At 33.6% G+C, this 24628-nt stretch overlaps 2 protein-coding genes across 8 annotated transcripts in view; both read right to left on the bottom strand.

Annotated features, from left to right (window-relative positions):
- The window catches only part of LOC110995992, a 32443-nt gene that overhangs the window by 1296 nt on the left and 6519 nt on the right, over window positions 1-24628 (bottom strand). For 3 of the 6 annotated variants that reach the window (XR_006750966.1, XR_006750965.1, XR_006750967.1), the window contains 4 exons: window positions 22872-23069; window positions 21895-22789; window positions 18544-21802; window positions 17929-18215 (listed from right to left, as the gene is read on the bottom strand). Coding sequence is in view for 3 of the 6 variants with exons in the window: in XM_045633201.1 (XP_045489157.1) it covers window positions 1587-1703; window positions 1778-2110; window positions 2725-2816; window positions 3097-3665; window positions 3749-3806; window positions 3928-4105; window positions 4279-5012; window positions 6432-6725; window positions 7694-7990; window positions 8142-8180 (2711 nt within the window). In the remaining 3 variants the exon portion in view is untranslated. Of the gene's footprint in view, window positions 1-1586; window positions 1704-1777; window positions 2111-2724; window positions 2817-3096; window positions 3666-3748; window positions 3807-3927; window positions 4106-4278; window positions 5013-6431; window positions 6726-6927; window positions 7003-7693; window positions 7991-8141; window positions 8314-17928; window positions 18216-18543; window positions 21803-21894; window positions 22790-22871; window positions 23070-24628 lie in introns of those variants that run through there. The other 3 variants (XM_045633201.1, XM_045633203.1, XM_045633202.1) reach the window with 3 other exon arrangements.
- Window positions 9683-16296, bottom strand: LOC110995993. Of its 2 annotated transcripts, XM_045633205.1 has the most exons (9): window positions 16174-16296; window positions 15670-16023; window positions 15148-15441; window positions 13465-14198; window positions 13114-13291; window positions 12764-12821; window positions 11841-12682; window positions 11474-11553; window positions 9683-10439 (listed from the first exon to the last, which is right to left on the bottom strand). In XM_045633205.1, the coding sequence occupies exons 1-9, from the start codon at window positions 16210-16212 to the stop codon at window positions 10163-10165; spliced, it is 2856 nt and encodes a 951-aa protein (XP_045489161.1). In that variant the 5' UTR covers window positions 16213-16296; the 3' UTR covers window positions 9683-10162. The 2 variants fall into 2 exon arrangements, with proteins under 2 accessions (XP_045489161.1, XP_045489162.1); XM_045633206.1 differs by lacking the exons at window positions 13114-13291; window positions 13465-14198; window positions 15148-15441; window positions 15670-16023; window positions 16174-16296 and adding an exon at window positions 12917-13104.

Below are 24628 nucleotides of genomic sequence, written 5' to 3'. Positions count from 1 at the left end.
TAGCGCAGCAGCCATTCTCTATTACGAAGAAATGTGTTTATATTTAGACACAGAAAACCGTCATTATCGGTGTTATTGTTTATGTTATCTTATCAAGTTACAAAAGACGCCGACTAAACCTTTGAGGTCCCGAAACTGCTGAGGTCGTAAACAGCCGTTTCGCTTTTGTTATTGTTAATTGCCTTGAACACGTGCTAGGTTTGCTTGAAAATGATGGTCTCGAACTAAACATCTACGAATCGTACCTATTATCAGAAGTACTGGCAAAGCAAAAAACGTCAGGCAAAGTTAACTGACTATATGTATTAATTTTATCAAAAACATATTAAAGATTATAGTTAATTTGGTTGTTTTTCTTTCTTCACTCCATATAACAATAACTCTCTATAACGATAAAAAAAGATCGGTCCCTTGAGTTACGTTATAAAGAGTTTACACTGTACTTATGAATATGAATAGTTACTGGGCAAATGAACAAAATTTGTCACGTCAAAAACTGCTTAACTGGTGCCCAAGGTACAGCAAACGCAAAAGAGGAGACAACTGAGAAGGTGGATTGACCACATTAAAGAAACGGCAGGTGGTACATGGCAGAGAGTGGCACAGTGCAGAGAGGAATGGCGGGATTTGGAGGAGGCCTTTTGCCAAAAAAGGGCACACAGATGCACCAGAATTAGATTAAAATGAAAATTTGTTTAAATGTATATAAAATATATAATGTAAAATGTATCTGAATAAAGGCTATTATTATTATTTAACTATTCAATAAGAAAATGATGACAGCTAAGATAGTAGGAACGTAATTGATCTAGTAACACACGTTCTATCACCGTAACCACTACTGGTGTAGCGGGTGGCCGGCGCGGCGCCGGGTACCGGAAAATATATTTTCTGTATTTGTGCGCCATGGGGTGCACCGGTGACCTCAGCTATGTATTTGACTGTAACTATGTAACCCATGTACAGAATTGAATAAAACTTATTTTCTATACGTATCGTAACATAATAAACAAATTACGACCAAAAGTATTTTTACGATTTTTATTTTTTTCTATCGGCGTTTAACGTATTAAATGAATCTAATTTTACATTTACTGCCAGTTCTCAAATCAGGGCGTAGAACGGAAGAGAAGAACTGGCAATAAACTCTCCGCCACTCTTTTTAATCGCCAAGTTTTTTTACACAATGTTCGTAAGGAGCTGCAACCACTACACCATGTTCCATATGACATATTGAGAAATAAAGAATAAAAAAATAAAAAACAAAGATTTGTCCTATATCAGCAGGAGGCAATTTCATTTCCGATAGTTTAAATCCATTTCCGGATCCGCTTCTTCCTTTATTGGAATAGTATCCCACGTGATTCCGATATCGACATTGTCTCGATTTTCTGTTTTGCTATTTCAGTCGACATCTAACGCACACTAAACACTGAGTAGAGAGAAAAGGAAGCTAGACTAGGCGCCGTAACGCGTTACGTAACGAAGCGGTTTACCCTCCCATAAAAATTTATCACTTCAAAATTGTTATTTCACGTAAATTATAATTCAATATTTGTTTATATTATAATAATTACAAAATTAACCTTTCTGCCTGCGCTTGCTGCGATGTATTAGGCGATTCAAATCTTCGCCTTGCTCTAAACCTGCTTTGTCGTTGTTTGTTTAAATATCGTTTTCGTGCAAGTTCAGCCTGGTCCACACTACAAGATAAACCAAATAAGGCATATTAGTTCGGTTAAAGATTCATTTATATGTAATAATATAAAATTATTACTTTTGCAGTCGATCCATACTGGATGTACGGGGTGTATTACTTTTATTTTGCTGTTGTTCACGTAATGATTTTCTATATTTTCTTTGCCGTTCTGCATTCGACAGTGATTGATGTTTAACAATTTGAACATCATGTTGTGCCTGAACCTCGCTGGATTGATTGAATGTAGCACATGCATCATCTGCATCATGCATTTTATCAGCTGTTCTCTTTTCTCTGTATCTTCTTTGGCGTTCAGCATTTGAATACGGTCGTGTTTGTGTTGATTGTATATTTGTTTCCGACTGTTGCTGATGCTGATGAATATCTGCAACGACTTCCATTTCAATAGAGCTAAAATCATGATTTGTAAGTAAGTAATGACCATTTAAATACGAAATAGAGAAAGAAAACCGGCCTCCGCGTGTTTATTAGCACCTGTAATTCACACATACAACAGCTATATATCACGCAAAACCTAGTCGCATGGATGGTATGACGTACTAAACTTACAGATAAAAAAGTTGAAAGATGTTTATCGAGGCGAAAGAGTAGTATAAACTTTCTGTATATGTGCAGTAAAAATTCGCTCGCACTATGAAGAAAAATTTGTGAGGAAATCGGCTTGCCCGAAAAGTCGACGGCGTGTGTTATGTACAGGGCTGATCACCTACTTGCCTATTGGATTGACAAATGATCATGAATCAGATACAGAAATCTGAGGCCTGGTTTATCTTTATTAAAGGAATGTAGGGCGACATTTAGAAGATAGAGGCGAGAACTATGACTATTGACCGTATATCAAAATCCAAAACATTTTGTATTTTCGGAAGTCAGAATATTACCCTCAGCCGTTGTAATTAAAACTGTACATTACATTTAAATTAAATAATTATCTACATTCAGACTGTAATATTTCATTTAAGTAGAACTAACTATGAAACAGAACAATATAAAATAGAACTCACTTTCCCATCTTCCTGTGTGATCGGTTCCTTTCATCATCGCTATAATCATCGGTATTTAAAGTTACATTCGGTGAGATGGTGATCAAATGCGACTGAAATTTATAAGGTTTAACATAATTATAGGTTTGGAATGTTTCAGCCATTGTCAAAAGGTATCGCTGAGATGGTAGGACGAAATTTGCCTTGTGGATTTGAAATATTGAAAATAATATATATTCGTTGGAAACAAATATTTATTTAAATGTTTTGACATTTGAAAAAAAATGTCTATGCTACAGATTATATTTGCTAAAGTATATTCAGTTTTTGTATTCGAGTCATTTGTCTTAGTCGAGTTATTTTGTCGTTTAGTTCAGACGTTTTATAACTTACATTATTCGCAAAGCTGAACCAATACTTGCTTTGTCCCTTTAGATCGAATTCATTAATTTCCTGCTTAACATCAATTTCGTTTTCACCGACATTACTTAAACTTCTGATATTTGATAATTTGAAATGCATTTCCGGATCAGCTTCTTTCTTTATTGGAACAGTGTGCCATTGGATATCGATTTCGTCAACAGTTTCTTCAAATTTTTCTACCTTTATCCGTCCTGATACTTCTGACTGTTTTGGAGTAATTTGTTCTAAATTTTTAGATGTATCTAACGCTACGTCTTTTGTGTCTTTAGGTATTTGGATTACCATCGTTTTACATTTGAAATCATTTTGTGGTGTATTATTATGTTTTGTTTCAGATGTTTGTATTTCATTTTCAAGTGGTTCGGATTTAATATTAGCAATGACACAAGGGAGATCATCGTTAGGTGCGTCATCAGATGGTATAACAATAACTTTAGGGACATTATCAGTAATGATGACATCATCATCAGCTCTATCATTCGCCGTAACTTGAGGATCATGAGACAATAAGACAGTATTTATTTGACTATCAACCGTTGCTGAAAAATTTAAGTTTCAATAATGGTTATGATATAATTTGATTAAATTTTCAGTAAAATTTATGTTTTACAAGAATACTCACAACCATGTTTGTCTGGCGTAGATTTTAATCTATCTACTATGGTTTTTGGGACGGAAATCTGAAATCAAAAGTATTTTAATAGGTAAAGGCATGACATGAATTATGCTAAGCATAATAATTTGCAGCCACTAGGCCAACTCTGTTTTACCGTATTAAAGTAATGAATAATTAATACTTACAAGATCATAATCAAAATCGCGATTGGAATGATAAAACATTTTGTGGTTTTTAATCTGTTCCAAGTCAAAGATTATAAAAAATTTACAGGTGAGGCACTTATACGCCAATCCATAGTTCATCGTATGACGCAGTGCGTGGAGATGTATTGAACAAGTATTTACTATTTTCAATTTGCATCTAAAAAAAGAAGAAGATTATAATTACTAATATTACTACTACTATTACCAGTTCTAGTCAGTATATATAATAGGGATCTGTTTTCGGGGGAATTTTATAGGGGTTTATGTATACCCCATTTTATATTAGTGTTTTCTGTACTTTATTTATAATGGTAAAGCAAAACAACTTACACAGAGCAGGTGAAGTTCCATTCGATCTGATGGACTGCAGCACTGTTTTCGGTGACCCTTTTCTTACACGCATCACACGTCTTGACATACCCTTTAGCTTCACAAACATGATCATCTTCATATGATATCAGGTCCTTGCACTTCTCACAAACGGAACAGCCCGGTATGGGCACATCAGACCGCACAGAATGCCGCAGTATCATGTGTTCTATACTGTCCTCCTTTTTGAAAAAGTAAAACCGACACAGGTGACATTTGAATATCTTCTCTGCTGACGCGAAAAGGTCCAGATGCATCTTCTTGAACTCCTCGCAGTACCACTGGTGTTGGCGTAGCTTGCTGCACGTGTAGAACCGTTTCTTACATCCGACACAGTTCTTCAATTTCGTATGTTCGGACGCCTTTTCGCCGCATTTCCAGCATTTTCCTTCTATGTTTGCGATGAACTTGTTCGCCGATTTGGTGTAGTAAGCGACAATATTGCACTCGACGAAGTCATTCATCTCTAGAACGACGCGGAGAATCGAAGGTTCGTGGGTTCGTATGTGGTCGCGGAAGTGGGCCAAATGCCACCACGCCATATCGCAGATGTAGCATTTGTAGAATAAAGGGGGATCTTTGGGTTCCTCTGTGAGGGAGGCCCAATCGCACCATCGCGTGAATGCTCGGTCTAATAGTTTCTCGTGAGGCGTTTTTACAAATACTTTTACGTCCGGTTTGCAGGTGTTGAGGACCTGACAATTTATAAAAAAAGATAGAAACAGATATTATGTTATTGGCAAGATCAAAAATGTATTGAAACTGTATCTTAATTCAGGATTCTTGCTTGTACTATCAACATATGGAGAGAACAGAATAAGAAAACAATATTTAGTAATAGTAGCAATATTCAAGATGAGATTGTGCTTTCACAGCTCTTAAAACTAAAATTTAAATTTGAGTGACATTCTAGAATGCTAGCCTAAACTTCGTAATATTTTTGCATGATTACTACTAATGTTTCCTTGAACCTGGCGAAATACATATTTTAAAATACCATAAAAAACGGAGAATCATTCATTTATTAACACTTTGTTACATTACAATTAAAAATTGAACACAATTAAATGAAAAGGAGAGCAACTGGCGGCCTTAGCGCTTTCGAGAGATCTCTTCCAGGCAACCACTGTGAGTGAAGAAAAATTTATTAAATTACATAAGGTAGGCAATAAATGCAAAAATAGATATCACATAAATGTAGTTATTAAGAAGAAACTAAACAGGAATAAAAAAAAATTAACTGATACTGGATACGTGAAAAGTAAAAAGTGTACGATGCTACTTATTTGTATATCAAGCTGTATCTTAATTCAGGATTCCTGCTTATACTGTCGATATATAGAGAGAAAAGCTTCATTTAAGTTAGAATAATAAGTATGTGTAATGTATAAAATTCTCGTCTCACAATGTTCGATCCCATACTCCTCCGAAACGGCTCGACCGATTCGACTCGCATAATCAGTAAGTCTAAGAATCGCACAACATTTATTTTTCATTCCCCTAAATATTAAGGTTGGTCCCACACCAAAATTTTTATTTATATTTATACAACCCTTAATTGTCACCCCTGTACGATCGACTCCAATTTTTTAATATACTCAATATTTATTGAACTACAAAAAATGTTTCCTAGAAATAATATACACGGCAAAACGACGATTGCCGGGTCAGTATTCCTTATAATATAAATGACTCCACAATCCAGGGTTTCAAGAAATTTATTTTAAAATAACTTTAGATTTGATTTATATACTCAATGTTAGTTATAGATGACAATTAAAAACAGCTTGAAGAATGTCAATCTAGGTTTCATTTAATGATTCAAATAAAAATAAAAATTGATTTTATAATAACAATGAAGTTTCTGTTAAAGGGGTATATTTCAACTACCTAAAGAATACCTACCTGAAAAATATAGAAAATAAATTTGTAAGAAACATAATCAGGTCATTTGACAAAATAAGTGTTGTCAAATCTATAAACATTTATTTTTTATGAATCAAACTCGGGCATTTCAGATTATATGTGCCACCATAGATCAAATATCTGTTCAAACAGCAGTATTATGTGTTTAATTATATCGAAATTAAATAATTAATATTTTCAAAACTTACCTGTCCATGTAGAATTTTATCACATATATTATTTGATTGAAGATAAATTTCAGTAGATTTTTTCACAATTTCCCTCCAACTTATTATTTCATGCTGTTTTTCTATTGCATTCTTAACAACATTTTCTACTTTTACCTTAACATCAAAATTCAAAGGCATAATATTACTTTGGTCTGGATTTACTTCCTGAATGGAATTGGTGTTTGTTTGAATAGTTTGAGTAGCAAAAGCTAGTGCAGGGAGTACTTTTTTACATGGTTCTTTAATTCTTGCTAAGGTACTCTCCACAACACTCTAAAAAGAATTATAAAAGAACTGAAATAACATGTGAATTTATAAAATATGGTAAATAAAAATGTTGTAAGATGATTATTTAATTTCATTATAAATCAGAAATCCAAGGCAAGATTCATAAAAACCAGGGGTACAGAAAGAAATTGCCTAATAAATAAAATAATTATCCAATTAATTGTCTAGCATTGTTAAATCTTCTTACTTAAAATTTCCAGCATTGCAACATTCTTATATCATCCAAATTTACTAATGAACAGTGTAAAACACAATACATTTGCTATTAAAATATTAAATCTGTAAATAAAAGATAGGATAGATGCACCCACAAATATGTGCAATAAGTGTTTTAATCACTTTAAATAATATTTTAATAATTTAATAATGATAATAAAAAGTTTAGTAAAATACTGGCTTATACTTTTGAATTACCTACATAACTTATGCAGAGTGGAGCAAGCTTTGTTTTTCTACATTTTTTTCCATCATTATCTATATTTTATGTCACATACACAAATCAATTCACATAGTGAAAATCGTGACAAGACAAAATAATAGATGATGATGAAACACATAAATATAAAAGTTTTTTATTAAACTGATTCATTGATCAGACCGACTGAAAAACTGACCCATTTTTTGTTTCTCTTGTTTTTTAACAGATATAGAAAAATAATATTGAAATATCACTTAATTCAAGAACATGCAATGTCAATTTTAGTGCATGCACAAAGAGGCGCCCCACTATTCCTCCTTACAGTATTATCAGTTTACAGTACACACGCACACTACTGTGAATAGACGAAACAGGAGAGTGTCATGTTCAACGTGAAAGATGCTCTAGTTAAATTTTATAGACCAATATCATATTCGTCTAAATACATTTTTCGTAGTCTTACCCTTCTCTTTTTCATAGGTGATGTAAAAATAGAAGGATTTCTGACTACTAAATTCAAATACGACGTACTCACTTTATTTTCATCTTCAGACTCAATATCCTCTTCTGTAGTCGGCTCTGTTGTACGCTCTGCACTTGGGACTATAGGAACTATAGCATCCGTCTCCATTGTAATATTTGATTCCATAGTAGATACTGTAGTTTGCTTGTTACTACATTCCTTTCTTTCGCGCAGAATTCTAGTCACTGTGCTTTCAGATACTCCAGCAGCCTGTGCGGTTCTCCATCGAGCATCAGTGAGTTTTTCTGCATAATTTTTACTAGCTTCTTTTTTCATAAAATTATAAACTTTAGAAATAATTTCTCTTGCCTAAAAAAACCATAAATTCGTTTTACTTAAGTACTTTTAAACATGAAATGAAGTCTTTTAGTAAAATTTGTTATTTTCAAATTATATTACTTTCCTTTGCTTATTTCATGTGTTTTAGCAACTACAGACGTCTATACAATAATTTACATACCTGGCTTTTCAGTACAACACGCTGAGATTTTCTCGACATTGATAAAATATTAAGTAGAGCAAGTTTTAGTTACGAGTCTGGCTTTTCGCAATGTAGGATATTACGAAATAATAGTGTGCATCAAACCGCTGACGATTCGCAACTGAATAGTTGACTTTTGAATACTCAATACTGATGACAGATGGACTGTCAAGACTCAAGTGTCAACTGACGCTCGCCGCATGGAGATTGGAGACTGGAGAAAACTCGCACCCACGATCCCCTCAACCAAAAATTGCTGGGGCGCGTCTTCGTGAATGGCCCTATCTATAATTCTGTAATCCATAGTATATCTTCATTCTTCACTCAGTGGACGATGTCGCGTGTTTAGGCAGATCTGTGGGTACTGGGCAGTAACAGCGGGTAGTCAGCATATAGTGCGTTCAGAAATAAAATTTAAATGTGTTCCATACCATTTCTCCAAAATCAAACGTTATGAAACGTTTCGTTTTGTTAATACCCTATATTCATATTATGTGGACTAATGCTTTTAAAGATCGTTTGTGTAAAAAGTGTGCCTAACATTTTTGTTTGTAGCGACTTAATAAACTAAAATCATTTATTTTGGGATAGTGATAGTAAGAGTAAAGATTTGATAATGAAATCAATCGATTTTAATTTTATACTCCTATAAATATACCTAGTTATGGTTAGTATGATGTGAATGGGAAGAGAAGGCTGTAATACACAATATACATATTATTATATTGATTAATAAATGAATATGGTTTCATTTCCTTTGATGAGCAATTATAAACTGCATTTTTTAACTGCCGTTGGGACTCAATTCTTATTTCCGTTTATGACTTGAGGTCCTGTGCTAGTAGTTCATAATTCAATAGCAATTAGGTGCAATGATGAGACAATAATAACCTTTGGAACCTAAACTAATTGTTATTTTTAAATAAAAAAATCTCAAATTAATCAATTTGAAAAACCCGCCAAAATGCATTTCTTCAGCACCAGTCCCATTGACGTAAAATGTTTACTATCATTCTCAAACTCATTTTTCTATAAAAACAGTCTTACGAAATGAAACTCCAGACAAATCAGACAGGCGTAAACATAATATTATCTAATTACTGACGTGTAATGTCATATGTCAATGTCAATTTGAGTAATCGGTAACAATTTTGTATGGTTCTTACAGATAAAAATCAATTATGCAATCTTTGATAAGCCTTTTACTTAAGTTATTTTTTTAATTGACTGATCACAATATTGGTTTAAATTAAAAATAATTATAGCGCTACAACCTTTAATAACCATATATTTTAATAAAAAATTTGAACTTTGATCAGCGTTCTGTTCCTGACACAAGTCGATTTTGCCTAAGACATGCCAGAGTTTTAACGATGTTTGCCTTGATCGTATGGGCATTACGCACGTACAATGAACGACCATTGATGCACAGGAAATCGCATGAAGTCAGGGTTAAGATTCGTAATAAACAAAACACTAATCAGTTCATTAGGTTAGTATTGTTTTTATTAACATAACTTTTACACATTTAAAGAAAAACACTTTTTTAACGGATTGAAGTTATGTAAACTTATAATTATTTAAACATAATTTTAAATTTATCCGCATTTGCGTGCTTTACAGCCGTGACCAGTACAAACAATCCAAATCTCCGTAATCATTAGCGCTTGATAGAATGTTATATGCTTCTTGCAGATTGTGGCAGGAGTGAAGAGAAAAAAAACGCGTTTGCTTATGACCACACGACTAAAGTAAAACTTCTTTAGCTCCATCTGTATGTATATGTGTGTGTGTGTGTACAATAGGTACATATACATAGATTAATTTTCTACAAATATTTAAATTTATTATTTTTTTAGGTAAAAAATAATAAATTACAATAGCATATAAATCTTGACCGCTTTGCTGCTCCAACAGTATTTTCTTTGCTCTAAGTAAGAAAATATAAATAAGACTTCTACGAGCCTTCAATGACATAAGTATTATATTTAAATTAATATTTAAATTTTTTTTCTCTTTCGGTATTCTCGCATGCGTTCAGCTGCAGTTTTCGCCTGTTTTTTTGATGACTCACTAACGCCTCTTTTTTTCTCTCTCCAACGCCGTGTTGCCTCTGCAGACTTTGCTCTTTTTTCTATTATCGTTATTTCAGAGGGAACTTGTTTTTTTTCTAATGGACCTGGTTCCTGTTGTTGCTTACGTAGTTGTTTAAGCAGTGCTTTTCGTGCTCTGAATTCTCGACCACGTTCTGCAGAAGTTTTTGGCGCTTTATTCAACCTATAAATCCATTATTTTAGTTTGGTAAATTTAGTAAATTATTATTAGAGTCAAGGATGATCATAAAAGTAAAATAAAAATTAATTTTTTCGGTTTTTGTACATGATCTATAGTCAGATTTCTATCATCAACTTCCATTTGATTATTGTCATGTTCAATCATAATGTCACCAATTATTTGTAATGGTAAGTAAACCTCTACAATTAATAAGTATTTTATAATTAAGCTATTAGTTTCAAATTTCAAATTCAAAATTTATTTATTCATGTAGGTAACAATGTACACTTATGAACGTCAAAAAAAGAAATATTAAATGAATTTAATTTTACATTTACTGCCAGTTCTTAATTTTATGTTATCCTATTTTAAAACTTTGCTGAAGTAAATTGTAGAAACGTGAGGCCAAAATACGGAGGAGTAACAAGGAAAAAGCGGGAGAAAAAGAGAAAGAGAGACAAGAAAAGGACAGAGAATCAAACGCGCCCCAATCTGGAGAGTAGAATGCCGCGTATTAGAGGGAGACAATAGTCAAGGATGAAGCAACGCTGCATATGACGCTACGACGCCAGCAACGCTCTTCAAAAAATAAGAAAATCGTAAAGTAATATTGAGGCATATATAACAATTTGTTATAATTAAATATTAAATCAAATTACATATCCATGTAAGATTTTTCTGCAATACATTGACGAAATTTTCGAAAGAAAAAATCCTTGAACTCTTTGAGCGTACACGTGAAGAAATATTATAGTATATAAAAAGCCAGTTTGTTTCGTATATCTATACGTTTTTTTTATTAAAGGAATTTAGGAAGAGATTCCGAAGATAGCCTAAGGGCGAGCTATGACTATTTACCGTATATCAAAATCCACAACATTTTGTATTTTCGGAAGTCAGAATCCTCAGCCGTTCACGAATAAAAATTGTAATTAAAACTGTACATTACATTTAAATTAAACAATTATCTACATTCAGACTGTCGTTTAAGAATATTTCATTTATTTAGTAATTACAAAATATAATATGGAACTCACTTTCCCATCTTCCTGTGTGATCGGTTCCTTTCATCATCGGTATTTAAAGTTACATTCGGTGAGATGGTGATCAAATGCGACTGAAATTTATAAGGTTTAACATAATTATAGTTTTGCAATGTTTCAGCTATTTTGGAGTCAAGAGGTATCGCTGAGATGGAAGGACGAAATTTGCCTTGTGGATTTGAAATATTGTAAATACTGTATATTTGTTCGAAACAAATATTTATTTAAAGGTTTTGACATTTAAAAAAAAATATGTCTATGCTACAGATTATATTTGCTAAAGTATATTCAGTTTTTGTATTCGAGTCATTTGTCTTAGTCGAGTTATTTTGTCGTTTAGTTCAGACATTTTATTACTTACATTATTCGCAAAGCTGAACCAATACTTGCTTTGTCCCTTTAGATCGAATTCATTAATTTCCTGCTTAACATCAATTTCGTTTTCACCGACATTACTTAAACTTCTGATGTTCGATAATTTGAAATCCATTTCCGGATCAGCTTCTTTCTTTATTGGAACAGTGTGCCATGAGATATCGATTTCGTCAACAGTTTCTTCAAATTTTTCTACCTTTATCCGTCCTGATACTTCCGACTCTTTTGGAGTAATTTGTTCTAAATTTTTAAATGTATCTACCGGTCTAGCTTTTTCTCGTTTCTCTTTATTCAATTGTGTACCACTTAGGCCGACTGTCATTAGTTTCTCTTCCTCCACCACGTCTACACTATTTATAACTTCGATTTTCACATCTGATTCTAAATTCCGTGACACGTCGGTTGGCAGAGTCTGTTTAGTTCTAGGTTTCAACTTTTTTATATGATCAACGGTATTTACATTATATGTTCTTTTAATTTCATTAATACCTAATGCTTTATCATCATTAATTCTGTTTTCACCTGAAAGGCGTTTAAATACGTCTTTTGTGTCTTTAGGTATTTCGATTACCATCGTTTTACATTTGAAATCATTTTGTAGTGTAACATTATGTTTTGTTTCAGATGTTTGTATTTCATTTTCAAGTGGTTCGGATTTAATATTAGCAATGACACAAGGGAGATCATCGTTAGGTGCGTCATCAGATGGTATAACAATAACTTTAGGGACATTATCAGTAATGATGACATCATCATCATTTCTATCATTCACCGGATCTTGAGGGTCATGAGACAATAGGAAAGTATTTATTTGACTATCAACCGGTGCTGAAACATTTAAGTTTTCAATAATGGATTGAATATAATTTGTTGTATTTAAAAAAAAATATGTTTTAAAAGAATACTCACAACCATGTTTGTCTGGCGTAGATTTTAATCTATCTAGTATGGTTTTTGGGACGGAAATCTGAAATCAAAAGTATTTTAATAGGTAAAGGCATCACATGAATTGAAGTAAATTAAAAAAATGTGTAAATTAAAGGCAGTATAAAAAATAAATACCAAAATCATCCATCCGTTTTACATCATTTCTAATAAGCAAGTAGCATCCTTGTGGAGCTGTCACAGGCCGTCACAGGCCGTACCCTGGGGTCTTGGCCTCCTTGATCACCTAGTCATGGCACCTTCCTCACGATAACCTGAAGCCACTAGGCCATTTCTGTTCTACCGTATTAAAGTAATGGATAATTAATACTTACAAGATCATAATCAAAATCGGAATTGGAATGATAAAACATTTTGTGGTTTTTAATCTGTTCCAAGTCAAAGATTATAAAAAATTTACAGGCGAGGCACTTATACGCCAATCCATAGTTCATCGTATGACTAAGTGCGTGGAGATGTATTGAACAAGTATTTACTATTTTCAATTTGCGTCTAAAAAAAAAAGAAGATTATAATTACTAATATTACTACTACTATTACCAGTTCTAGTCCATATATATAATAGGGATCTGTTTTCGGGGGAATTTTATAGGGGTTTATGTATACCCCATTTTATATTAGTGTTTTCTGTACTTTATTTATAATGGTAAAGCAAAACAACTTACACAGAGCAGGTGAAGTTCCCTTCGATCTGATGGACTGCAGCACTGCTTTCGGTGACCCTTTTCTTACACGCATCACACGTCTTGACATACCCTTTAGATTCACAAACATGATCATCTTCATATGAGATCAGATCCTTGCACTTCTCACAAACGGAACAGCCCGGTATGGGCACATCAGACCGCACAGAATGCCGCAGTATCATGTGTTCTATACTGTCCTCCTTTTTGAAAAAGTAAAACAGACATAGGTGACATTTGAATATATTCTTAGCTGACGCGAAAAGGTCCAGATGCATCTTCTTGAACTCCTCGCAGTACCACTGGTGTTGGCGTAGCTTGCTGCACGTGTAGAACCGTTTCTTACATCCGACACAGTTCTTCAAATTCGTATGTTCGGACGCCTTTTCGCCGCATTTCCAGCATTTTCCTTCTATGTTTGCGATGAACTTGTTCGCCGATTTGGTGTAGTAAGCGACAATATTGCACTCAACGAAGTCATTCATCTCTAGAACGACGCGGAGACTCGAAGGTTCGTGGGTTCGTATGTGGTCGCGGAAGTGGGCCAAATGCCACCACGCCATATCGCAGATGTAGCATTTGTAGAATAAAGGCGGATCTTTGGGTTCCTCTGTGAGGGAGGCCCAATCGCACCATCGCGAGAATGCTCGGTCTAATAGTTTCTCGTGAGGCGTTTTTAGTAATACTTTAACGTCCGGTTTGCAGGTGTTGAGGACCTGACAACAGCTTCATTTAAGTTAGAATAATAAGGTTTATGCAAGAGATTTTAGATTAATAATCCATATTATATAATATAAATGACTCCTCGATCCATGGTTTCAAGAAATCTATTTAAAAATAAATTTAATTTGTTTTATACACTCAATGTTAGCTATAGATGACAATTAAAAATGGCTTGAAGAATGTTGATCTAGGTTTCATTAAATGTTTTGTCTAATGTGATGTCGTAAATAATTACATTTTTTCCGCTTACATTGCAAACGCAGGCTGAACCCTACGAGTTTTATCAAAATAATGTACTAAGTATTGTACACATTGAAAAGGTCTACAGAAAAGTCACTGATGGTATATGTCTATCTCTTATGGATAACCCACAATAACTTTTTTTGTCATTTACTTTTTACGACAAATAATGGCTAATTTTCGAAGCGATTTTAACCAATACAGCATTAATCTTTAACCAATTAAATACCTTGAATACATTGTTTATTTAATATAGATCTATACAGCCCATTACAGCTTATTTAGCAGCGACCGAACGCGTATATTATCGGAGCTTTCCAGTGACGGAAAAAACAATACATAATAAAAACCTGCTTTTCATCAGCATTGCACCCGAGTGAAGCTGGGGCGGGTCTCTAGTAATGTATATTTTAACTACCTCAAGAAATGAAAAATATAGAAAATAAATTTGTAAGAAACATAATCTGGTTATTTGACATAATAAGTGTTTTCAAATCTATAAACATTGATTATTTATGAATCTAACTCGGGCATTCCAGATTGTATGTGCCACCATAGACCATAGATCAAATAGCCGTGCAAACAGCTGTACATTATGTGTTTAATTGTAACTAATTAAAATTAAATAATTAATATTTTATTATTAATAGCTGTTCAAGCAACTAACATACACAACAACTAATTAATATTTTCAAAACTTACCTGTATATGCAGTATTTTATCACAAATATTATTTGATTGAAGATAAATTTCAGTAGATTTTTTCAGGATTTCCCTCCAACTTATTATTTCATGCTGTTTTTCTATTGCATTCTTAACAACATTCTCTACTTTTACCTTAACATCAAAATTCATAGGCATAATATTACTTCGGTCTGGATTTACTTCCTGAATAGAATTGGTGTTTGTTTGAATAGTTTGAGTAGCAAAAGCTACTGCAGGGAGTACGTTTTTACATGGTCTTTTAAATCTTGTTAATGTACTCTCCACAGCAGTCTAAAAAGAATTACTTATAAAAGAACTGAAATCACGTTGTAAGATGATTACTTAATTTCATTATAAATCAGAAATCCAAGGCAAGAATCATAAATACCAGGGGTACAAAAACAAAATTGCCCAACAAATAAAATAATTATTCAATTAAATGTTAAATTAATTGTTAAATCTACTTCAATTTTATACGCCAATATCATATTCATCTAAATACATTTTATGTGGTCTTACCATTCTCTTCTTCATAGGTGATGTTAAAATAGAAGGATTTCTGCCTACTAAATTCGACGTCTTCGATTCATTTTCATCTTCAGACTCAATTTCCGCTTCTATAGTCGGCTCTGTTGTACACTCTGCACTTGGGACTATAGCATCAGTCTCCGTAGAAATATTCGATTCCTTAGCAGGTACTGTAGTTTGCTTGTTACTACATTGTTTTCTTTCGCGCAAAATTCTAGTCACTGTGCTTTCAGATACTCCAATAGCCTCTGCGGTTCTCCATCGAGCATCAGTGAGTTTTTCTGCATAATTTTTACTAGCTTCTTTTTTCATAAAATCATAAACTTTAGAAATAATTTCTCTTGCCTAAAAAAACCATAAATTCATTTTACTTACTTTTAAACATGAAATGAAGTCTTCTTTTAGTAAAATTTGTTATTTTCAAATTATATTACTTTCCTTTGCTTATTTCATGTGTTTTAGCAACTACAGACGTCTATACAATAATTTACATACCTGGCTTTTCAGTACAACACGCTGAGATTTTCTCGACATTTAAAAAAATATAAAGTAGAGCAAGTTTTAGTGACGACTGACGAGTCTGGCTTTTCGCAATGTAGGATATTCTTAATTCTACTAGTGTACAATATACATCAAACCGCTGGCGGTTCGTAACTGAATACACTTGTCACTTAATACCTAGTCATTAGTCAATACTGATGACGGTGGAGTGTGGACTGTCAACTGTCAACTGATGCTCGCATGGAGAAAACTCCCCACGATCGTGCGTTCAGAAATAAAATTTAGATCTGTGTTCCATACCATTTCTCCAAATTCAAACATTTTGAAATGGTTCGTTTTGTACCCTATATTAATATTTAGTGATGTAATGATTTGTCTAAAAATGTAGCAAGTGAGGCCTAGATAAAACCTCAGTAAATTCGACTAGACAAGGAATGAAATAACCTTTCGCAATTTCAGTTTCGATTTGACTTTGCAGTCACTAATTATTTGGGTTCTAATCCATAAACCTGTAGGTCTCTCGGAACCTCTTGTCATAAAAGTTCAAAGCTTATCGTAAAATAAAGGAAATAGAAGGAGTAAATCAAACCGAATCTCTAATTTAAAAACGCGTGGTGGCTGGTCAGTTGGACTGAGTGGTTGTGTTACTTTTAGTTTATTTTATATTTTTCTTAGTTTCCAGTAGCACTATACGATCTATAGTTAAAAAGAGGAGAGACCTTGACCGTATTCATCAAAAAGCGATTTGAATCGTTGACGACCAGTCACTTTCCGAGCTGCTTGATCCCTTGGCGTTGCGTGAGAGAAATGAGATATGGGGTCTCTCTGCATCCATGACTATAGTTTGCGCGCTCCATCACTATGTGGAACCAGCAGCCCACTAAAGTATTTTGAACCAATTCGACTTAGGGTCCTTTGAGAAAACAGCTTACCAATTTTTAAAAGGTCGGCAACGTACTTGCCAGCCTTCTGGCAATGTGAGAGTTTATGGGCGGCGGTATAACTTTACATCACAGCGGCATCTAGCCCATTAGCCATCTCCATATATTTTTACAATACAACAATTTAGTTGAAATTGCACATACAATACAGTGACATATGACATTATACGTCAGTAATTAGATGGGTTGTTAGGATTGTCACCTTCGGCTGCGCCTCGGCTCGGGTACAAATTCGTCGGAACTCTTTGCAATGACAGGCGTTCCGCACTTGTAATGAAATATACAATACTATCATTTTTAAACTACACATATTTCTATAAAAAGTCTTACGAAATAAAACTTCAGGCAAATCAGACAGGCGTATACATATACATTATCTAATTACTGGCGTGTAATGTCATATGTCACTGTCAATTTCGTATGAGCAATACGCACATAAAATCCATTGATGCACAGGAAAATTATCGCAAATCGTCAGGGTAGAGTCGTAATGAACAAACCACTTAACACTTCATTAATTTATATTTTTAAATACATTACACCATATATGCTTAGCTTATCTAAGGATACACAAATAAATATCTACAATAATTACTGAAAAAAGATTCACGAATCTGCCATTTGTAAGGATTTACACAGTAGGTACCGGTACGAGTTTCGATACCAGACAATAATATAATGGCTAGCCGACTTCCACATGACTTCATAATTAATAATAATAAAATAAATTAAAAACAAATATTTGGCCTCTATCAGGAGACATGGTGAAATAGGAGCACCACTTACATTCCTGTGGGAATAACACGCAAATACATAGTCGAAATAACTAACATCACATCAACAATTCAAGTCCGACTAGTCACCACAAGTACACTCACTCACGAGTATGACGCACTCGTTCACGAGTATGATGCATGGCCAGCTATATTGCTCTGGTTCAGACTTGACATTTACACTTTCACTATCGGCATTTGTGATAATATCTGGCGCTTTCCTTTTATGCATTGACGCCAAATGTCGTTTCAAATCAGACTCTTTCCGATATTTTGCATCTAATAAATTGCAGTCTGCCTCAACCTCTCTTTCTCTGTGTACCTGGAAATTATGTTTATAAACAAATACTTAATTTGTCGTGGTTCAAAAAAAAAAACGCGTGGCACTCAGGGACTGCCGCGGTAAAGCAATTGCATAGAATTTTCCTCAACTTATGCAATTATAATTATGTAGTTTTTTTATATTAATTTTAGTTACACTTTTTTGAGCGATAAGAAAACATTTTTTTAAATTAAATACTGTATATAATATGTAAATAACTGAAATGAGTTAGGTTTTATTTCGTTACGAAATTTCTTGATTCGGTATCGGCTCTCAAAGATAACATTTATGCAATAGCTTAAAAAACTATATACATAATGAAGATTACCTGGAGTATTGTTTTAAAAATACTCTTATCTTTACTTGTCGACATTTTGAAGTCTATTTTCCATCACAGTCTATCGCAAATAATACAAGAATGAGCAAATGAATTAAAATAAAATCCCAATCTTTATAAGAATTAATATAACTTGTAATGTGTTTATATGACATTTTTTGGTAACTGTAACATCACCATCAACAATAAAATCCATAATATTTTCACCAATTCGATCTTCTCTATCAATCTCAATTTTATTTTCATGATTGTTAAGGTGTTTATGATTATGTTATGTTCGATAGAATCTTCATCATAATTGTCACACAATAGTTGAATATTAGCATCAACATGGGCTTCATTTTGGGTAGTGTCTTGTATTGCCTCTAATATGTCAAAAATACTTCATAAAAGTAAGTTTAAAATGACAAAATATAGTGTCTTGATTCTTTGTAGTTATGTCGTAAAAACAATAATGTACACCAACATTTTGATTGTACATTTTTGAAAATAAATACAATCATTCCAAATCTCCACAATCATTAGCGCTTGATAGAATGTAATATGCTTGTTGCTGATTGTGGCAGGAGTTCAAATAGGGTGTATCGCGTAACTGATTTCTGAGTACGCAGTTCATAAATTTGAATTTGTTGGCTATGAAATTAATTTTCTTGTAGCGTTACAATTTCTATATTTTCAACAGCCCTTCAGTCATAAGAATCTCTTTCATGCAATATATCCAAAATTCTTCGTGTTCTTGTTGATTTTTATCGTTTTCTCCGCACAACTGTCTACAAATATCTAAAGTTTTCTCGATATCAAAATTTGATTCAAATTCTTTCCTACGTTCTTGTATCGTATCTTTGTTGTTCTCGTATATTTGAATGAATTTATTTTCAGCAATAATATCATTTTCTTCACTTTGAAATGGAACGTGCAACAGAACCATCTCACGCCTATAATCGTTGTAATTGTCGGCCATATCGTAGTTCCTGTATCTTATTATTCTTGCAGTATCTCTTTTAGCGTAAGTCCCCTTTTTATTTAGGTAATATTTTGCAACAAATTGTGCTAACGTAACATCGCGGAGTTCTTCAGGTCTTTTCTCGTACTTATTAAACCAATTCTCTTTCCAAACGTTCGCACAATCATCATCTAGAGTTTCAAGTTCCTTCATAGATTTTCTCATCCTTGCGCGTTCAGTTGGATATACCGTTGGAATGTAGACTGTCACCACCGATGACTTAGCCATAGGCTCTCTTAATAAATACCAAGCAGCTTCTTGTGCCTTCATTTTAACAGATTGGAGTATGTCAACACTAATTTTTTTCGTGATATCGACAATGTCGAAATCTGGATGCTCATCCACTATATCAATTATTTGTCTTTGCAAATTACTGATGCATCTATTATGCTTATTGACATATTCAACAACATATGTTGCACAAGCATATTCATCTAGTATAATCTGAAAATTCATGTTCGATTTCAAATGATGTAATACGAATGGATTGAAAGTGTTGTGCCATTTTTCTGCTGGTGTTCTTTTATAGAATAATGTCGGTCTATTGATACCAGCACGAATAATATTGTAGTAATGATCATCAGAAATAATACCATTATGCGAGTAAAATTCATCAAAATTAGTGTAGTCAACATTTTCGAGATTATGTTTTATAAATTTAAATTGTTTCTTATATTCTACGAAAAGTGCTTCCGAGTAATCGGGTTCTGTGTCTTTCATAGGTATCAAATAAATAGTTTTTTTTGTTGGCATAAAAGGTGCACCAACTCTACATTCTTGCTTTTCATTAGGATTATTTTTTTTATAACACGTTAATGAGTGTTTGTGTGTTACGAGTTTTATATTTCCAGACGCCTCTGACGCTGACACAGAAACTAATTCGTCGATTAATTTAATCACTTCGGGATCATTGCTTGATAAATCTTCAGGAACATTTTCCAACCAAAGAAGAATATGAGCATGTGGGCTACCACAATGTTGAAACTCTATTCTTTTGAAATAATGTTCTACTCTATATTTTCCGAATGGACTTCTTTTCTTTGATTGCAAAACTTTTACCAGACAATTTACCATTTTATTAAAATAAATAGCACAGGTTACCGCATCTTCATTCACAAGTTGAGCTTTATGTACATAATTCATTTTTGATAAAGACTCATCTGAAATTTCCGCTCCATCGTTTTTCAATTTGTACAGTAGTTTCAACAAATTTTCCCAGCCAGTTTCATTGGCGCTAAGTGTCATAAAAGCAGTCGGTGGCCCTAATTGTCTGATCATTGCAAAAAGATCTTTTTTGCGATCTGACCAAAACCAAGCAGAATTTGGTATGTAGCGAAGAAATGCGAGATTTGTTTCTAAACAATTATTTATATATTCTTCAGATTGAATGGTCTCTTTCGTAATTGATGCACCTTGTCCAACATGCTTAAACGCAACGTTGACACATCCACTAACCCGCAACCTCATGATTTTAGCAGCGATATATAAAAGATGTTGAGGATCAGTAGCACGCCTATCAGTACGCCGAAGTTCGCTGGTAGCTTGCATGAATGGAGTAACAGTAACACCATCTCTGTATGTTCGAAACTGACCGCCGTAGATTGTCGGAAAAGATAGTTCTTCCGCATGTTCATCCATTAAAATACTGATTGGCTTGTTATATTCACCGGGTGCTAGACTCAAAAAATAATCATCATTCCACATGAGAGTTTGTTGTTGCGCAACTAAATTTTCTTCTATTGGCACATGTTCACTTATTTCATCCATATTCAATTGCGAAGCACGTTCATTGGCGGTAAAAAAAGATTCATCGATTTTAATGGCATGATAAATATAAAGAGGCGTAGAGACTAAATACGACAGCCACTCTTTAATATCGCTCTTATTAATAAGTTCTTGGACATAACTAGTTTTGTGAATCATCTTTTTTTTCAAATGCACATAAAAGCAATGATCATCTTGAATGCTTCTTGGCAATAGTTCCACCATTGTATTAATTTCGACGGGAACATTAATTATCTGGCCATAAATACCGGACTGGCCATTAATGTGCCTTAACCTACGAATTTGCATGAACGGTATTATCGGTGAAATCAATCGTTGCTCGATAAGGTTTAACGTTGGTAAATGTGATGGAATTTTAGGGTATGCAAAACCATTGTAGGTCGACATGAGAGGAATTCTTCGTTTTTCCAACGATGTATAACACGTAGAGCAGACTTGAACAATTTCACCTGGTGTGTAATTCTAAAAAAATCCAATTCGTATTATCAGGATATAGAAAGAAAAAGAAATATGTAAAGTGAATAAATAAATAAAAACTATATAATTAAGATTACCTGCATTATTGTTTTCAAAATACTCTCATGTTTACTGGTCGACATTTTCAAGTCTCTTTTCCACCATAGTCTATCGCAAATAATACAAGAATGACCAAATGTATTAGTCGTGAAGTCTTTATAAAAATCAATATGACTTGTAATGTGTTTACGATAATTTTTGTAAACTGGAATATTACCATCAACAATAGAATCCATAATATTTTCACCAATTCGATTTTCTCTATCAATCTCAATTTTATTTACATGATTGTTCTTGAAATTTTGTTCATGATCTTCGATAGTATCTTCATCATAATTATCATGCAATAGTTGAATATTGGCATCAACATGGACTTCATTTTGGGTAGCGTCTTGTATTGTCTCCAATAAACCTGATACTTCAAAAAAAGGTGTGAAATGTTGTTCAAGAAGATGAAGATGAATCCAGTTTCGTGTATCATTCGCTTTAAAATGACAAAAGATAGTGTCTTGATTCTTTGTAGTTATATTGTAAAAACAATAATGTACACAAACGTTTTGATTGTACATTTTTGAAAATAAGTACAAACAATCCAAATCTCCGTAATCATTAGCGCTTGATAGAATGTTGTATGCTTCTTGCGGATTGTGGCAGGAGTTTAGATAGGGTGAATCGCGTAACTGATGTCTCAAGTCACAAGTCTCAATTTGAAGTTGCAAAACACTTATGAGCGAGTGGAATAGACAATTACCATCGCCAGGAATTCCTGTGTTCCTGTGTAGAATAACTTCGGGAGTAATGCATTCATTACGCTGTTCATATATTTGAAGATGTTGGCTGTTAAATTGATTTTCTGGTATGGTTACTTTTTCTATATTTTCAACAGCCCTTTTCACGACATTTACTTCATTACTGTCAAATTTTTGTCTTTGCCTGTGAAAAAAATGAGGAAATCGTAAAGTAATATTGAGGCATATATAACAATTTGTTATAATTAAATATAAAATCATATTACATATCCATATAAGATTTTTCTGCAATACGTTGACGAAATTTCCTTTGACGTTCAGCATTTGATTTCGGTACTTTTTCTTTCTTTTGTCTTTCTTTTTTTATTTTCTTTTCATTTTTCTTCAAAAGTTTCTGACGATGATAATATGCCCTTTGACGTTCACGATTTCTTTTTCTTTTTAGCTCTTTTAGTTTTTCTTCTCTATAAAAAAAATAGCTAGGTATAAATAGTGTACACACCATTATTCATTCAAATAAGATCGGTTGTCTGTAAAGTCGGTTTACTGACGATAGTTGAACGTGAAAACGTCATAAGAACATAGTGTTGTAATGGTTGCATTTTTTCAAAAGAAAATTTTAATTTGTTTGATAGATATTTTGTATGGATATAGAGAAGGAAGTAAATGGAAATCACAATTGAATTGATCAAGTTACATTTATTTGTAAGCATAAATACAATTATGTAAATTTATATATGATATTTAATTTCTTACAATTTGTGTTTTAGAAAATGAAAATCGGCTTTATGTAGAACGTTGCCAATACTTTTCTTTTTAGAAGTAATCTCCGTTCCTCTCTACACATCGTCGCATTTGATGAAACCAGTTAGCATTGGGCCAATTCTTCCTTGGATGGCCCTTCCCAAGGATAATCTATCGTTCTTCTGGATTAGTTGTTTGTTCAAGTTCACAATACTGCTGCTTTCACATTACATTGCTGCTTTCTTTACCATCAAGAATCCTTGTCGTGGGACGAATCGGTGAACATCATCGACGTTTTCGGCACCATTCTCTCCTACCAACTGTTGAACAAAGGCTGTTCTGGATTCTTCTTCCCGCAAATTACTGTTGTCTTCATTTTGCAAAGTCATCATCGCTTCAAGTCTTCTTATGACGTTCTCAATGTTCAAATTTGACTCGAAGTTCCATGATCTCGTCTTTGTCGCCAAATAATTGGAGAAATTCATTTTGATCAACAATTTCTAACGCTTCATAGCGAAATTGTATGTACAGTAAAACCATTTCTCGCTTATAATTGACAGTTTCGTCCATGTCGTAATGTATATACAGGATTAGTCGTCTACCATATTGATTTTGTGCTCTTGACCATCTTGCTACGGATACACTTTCTAGATCTTCTTCTCCATCCACGTGCACGTCATCCTCCTCGTAAATCATTAACCACGATGTAAACTCAGCCAAATACACTTGTTCTAAAGATGCAGGACGCTCTTCATAGTTGACGACGTTTGCGGCAACTTTGTCTTTCCAAGACTGTTCGAATGTACGTAACTTGACGATTTGTCTTGCTTATTGGTTGACGTAGGAGATACCATGCTGCTTCTTGCGCTGATTGCCCATTCCACGAGCTGATTTATTTACGTGTTACTCCAAAACATACTCTTCGCAGCTGTATTCATCCAAGATAACTTGTTATGTTAAGGGGAGTTGCCCGGTATCCTGGTGCGATATTGAGACAATCTTCTTGGTTCCATATCACGGTATGTTGTCTTGAAGCGAGAATCTCAGATTCAGGGTTCTGTTCTGCGAAGCTATTTTCTATACGGTTTGACGGGTAATCCTCTATTTAATCGAGGTCTGGCAAAGCAAGTTTCAGTCTTGAGAAGTCTACTTTGATTTCGTACAAACGATAAAATGGAGAGTTCTGCAGAACAGTAACTGTACTTTCGGACATATATCCGGTAATGTAAACAGATTTTTGGGCAAGATTTCTTTTAAATGTTAATATTAAAACCGTCGT

The sequence above is a fragment of the Pieris rapae genome, chromosome 22 (genome assembly GCF_905147795.1).
Source record: "Pieris rapae chromosome 22, ilPieRapa1.1, whole genome shotgun sequence".
Lineage (NCBI taxonomy): Eukaryota > Metazoa > Arthropoda > Insecta > Lepidoptera > Pieridae > Pieris > Pieris rapae.
The sequence above is the reverse complement of the archived record's forward strand: the minus strand, read 5'-3'. Positions and strand labels throughout refer to the sequence as shown.

Bases quoted from the DNA above. Each gene is read 5' to 3' on its own strand.
- LOC110995993 (XM_045633205.1), bottom strand. From the start codon at position 16,212: ATGTCGAGAAAATCTCAGCGTGTTGTACTGAAAAGCCAG. The intron at 12,822-13,113 runs GTAAGTATTAAT...TTTTGATTTCAG, and splicing joins CCGATTTTGATTATGATCTT to ATTTCCGTCCCAAAAACCAT. The intron at 11,554-11,840 runs GTAAGTAATAAA...TATAAATTTCAG, and splicing joins GGTTCAGCTTTGCGAATAAT to TCGCATTTGATCACCATCTC.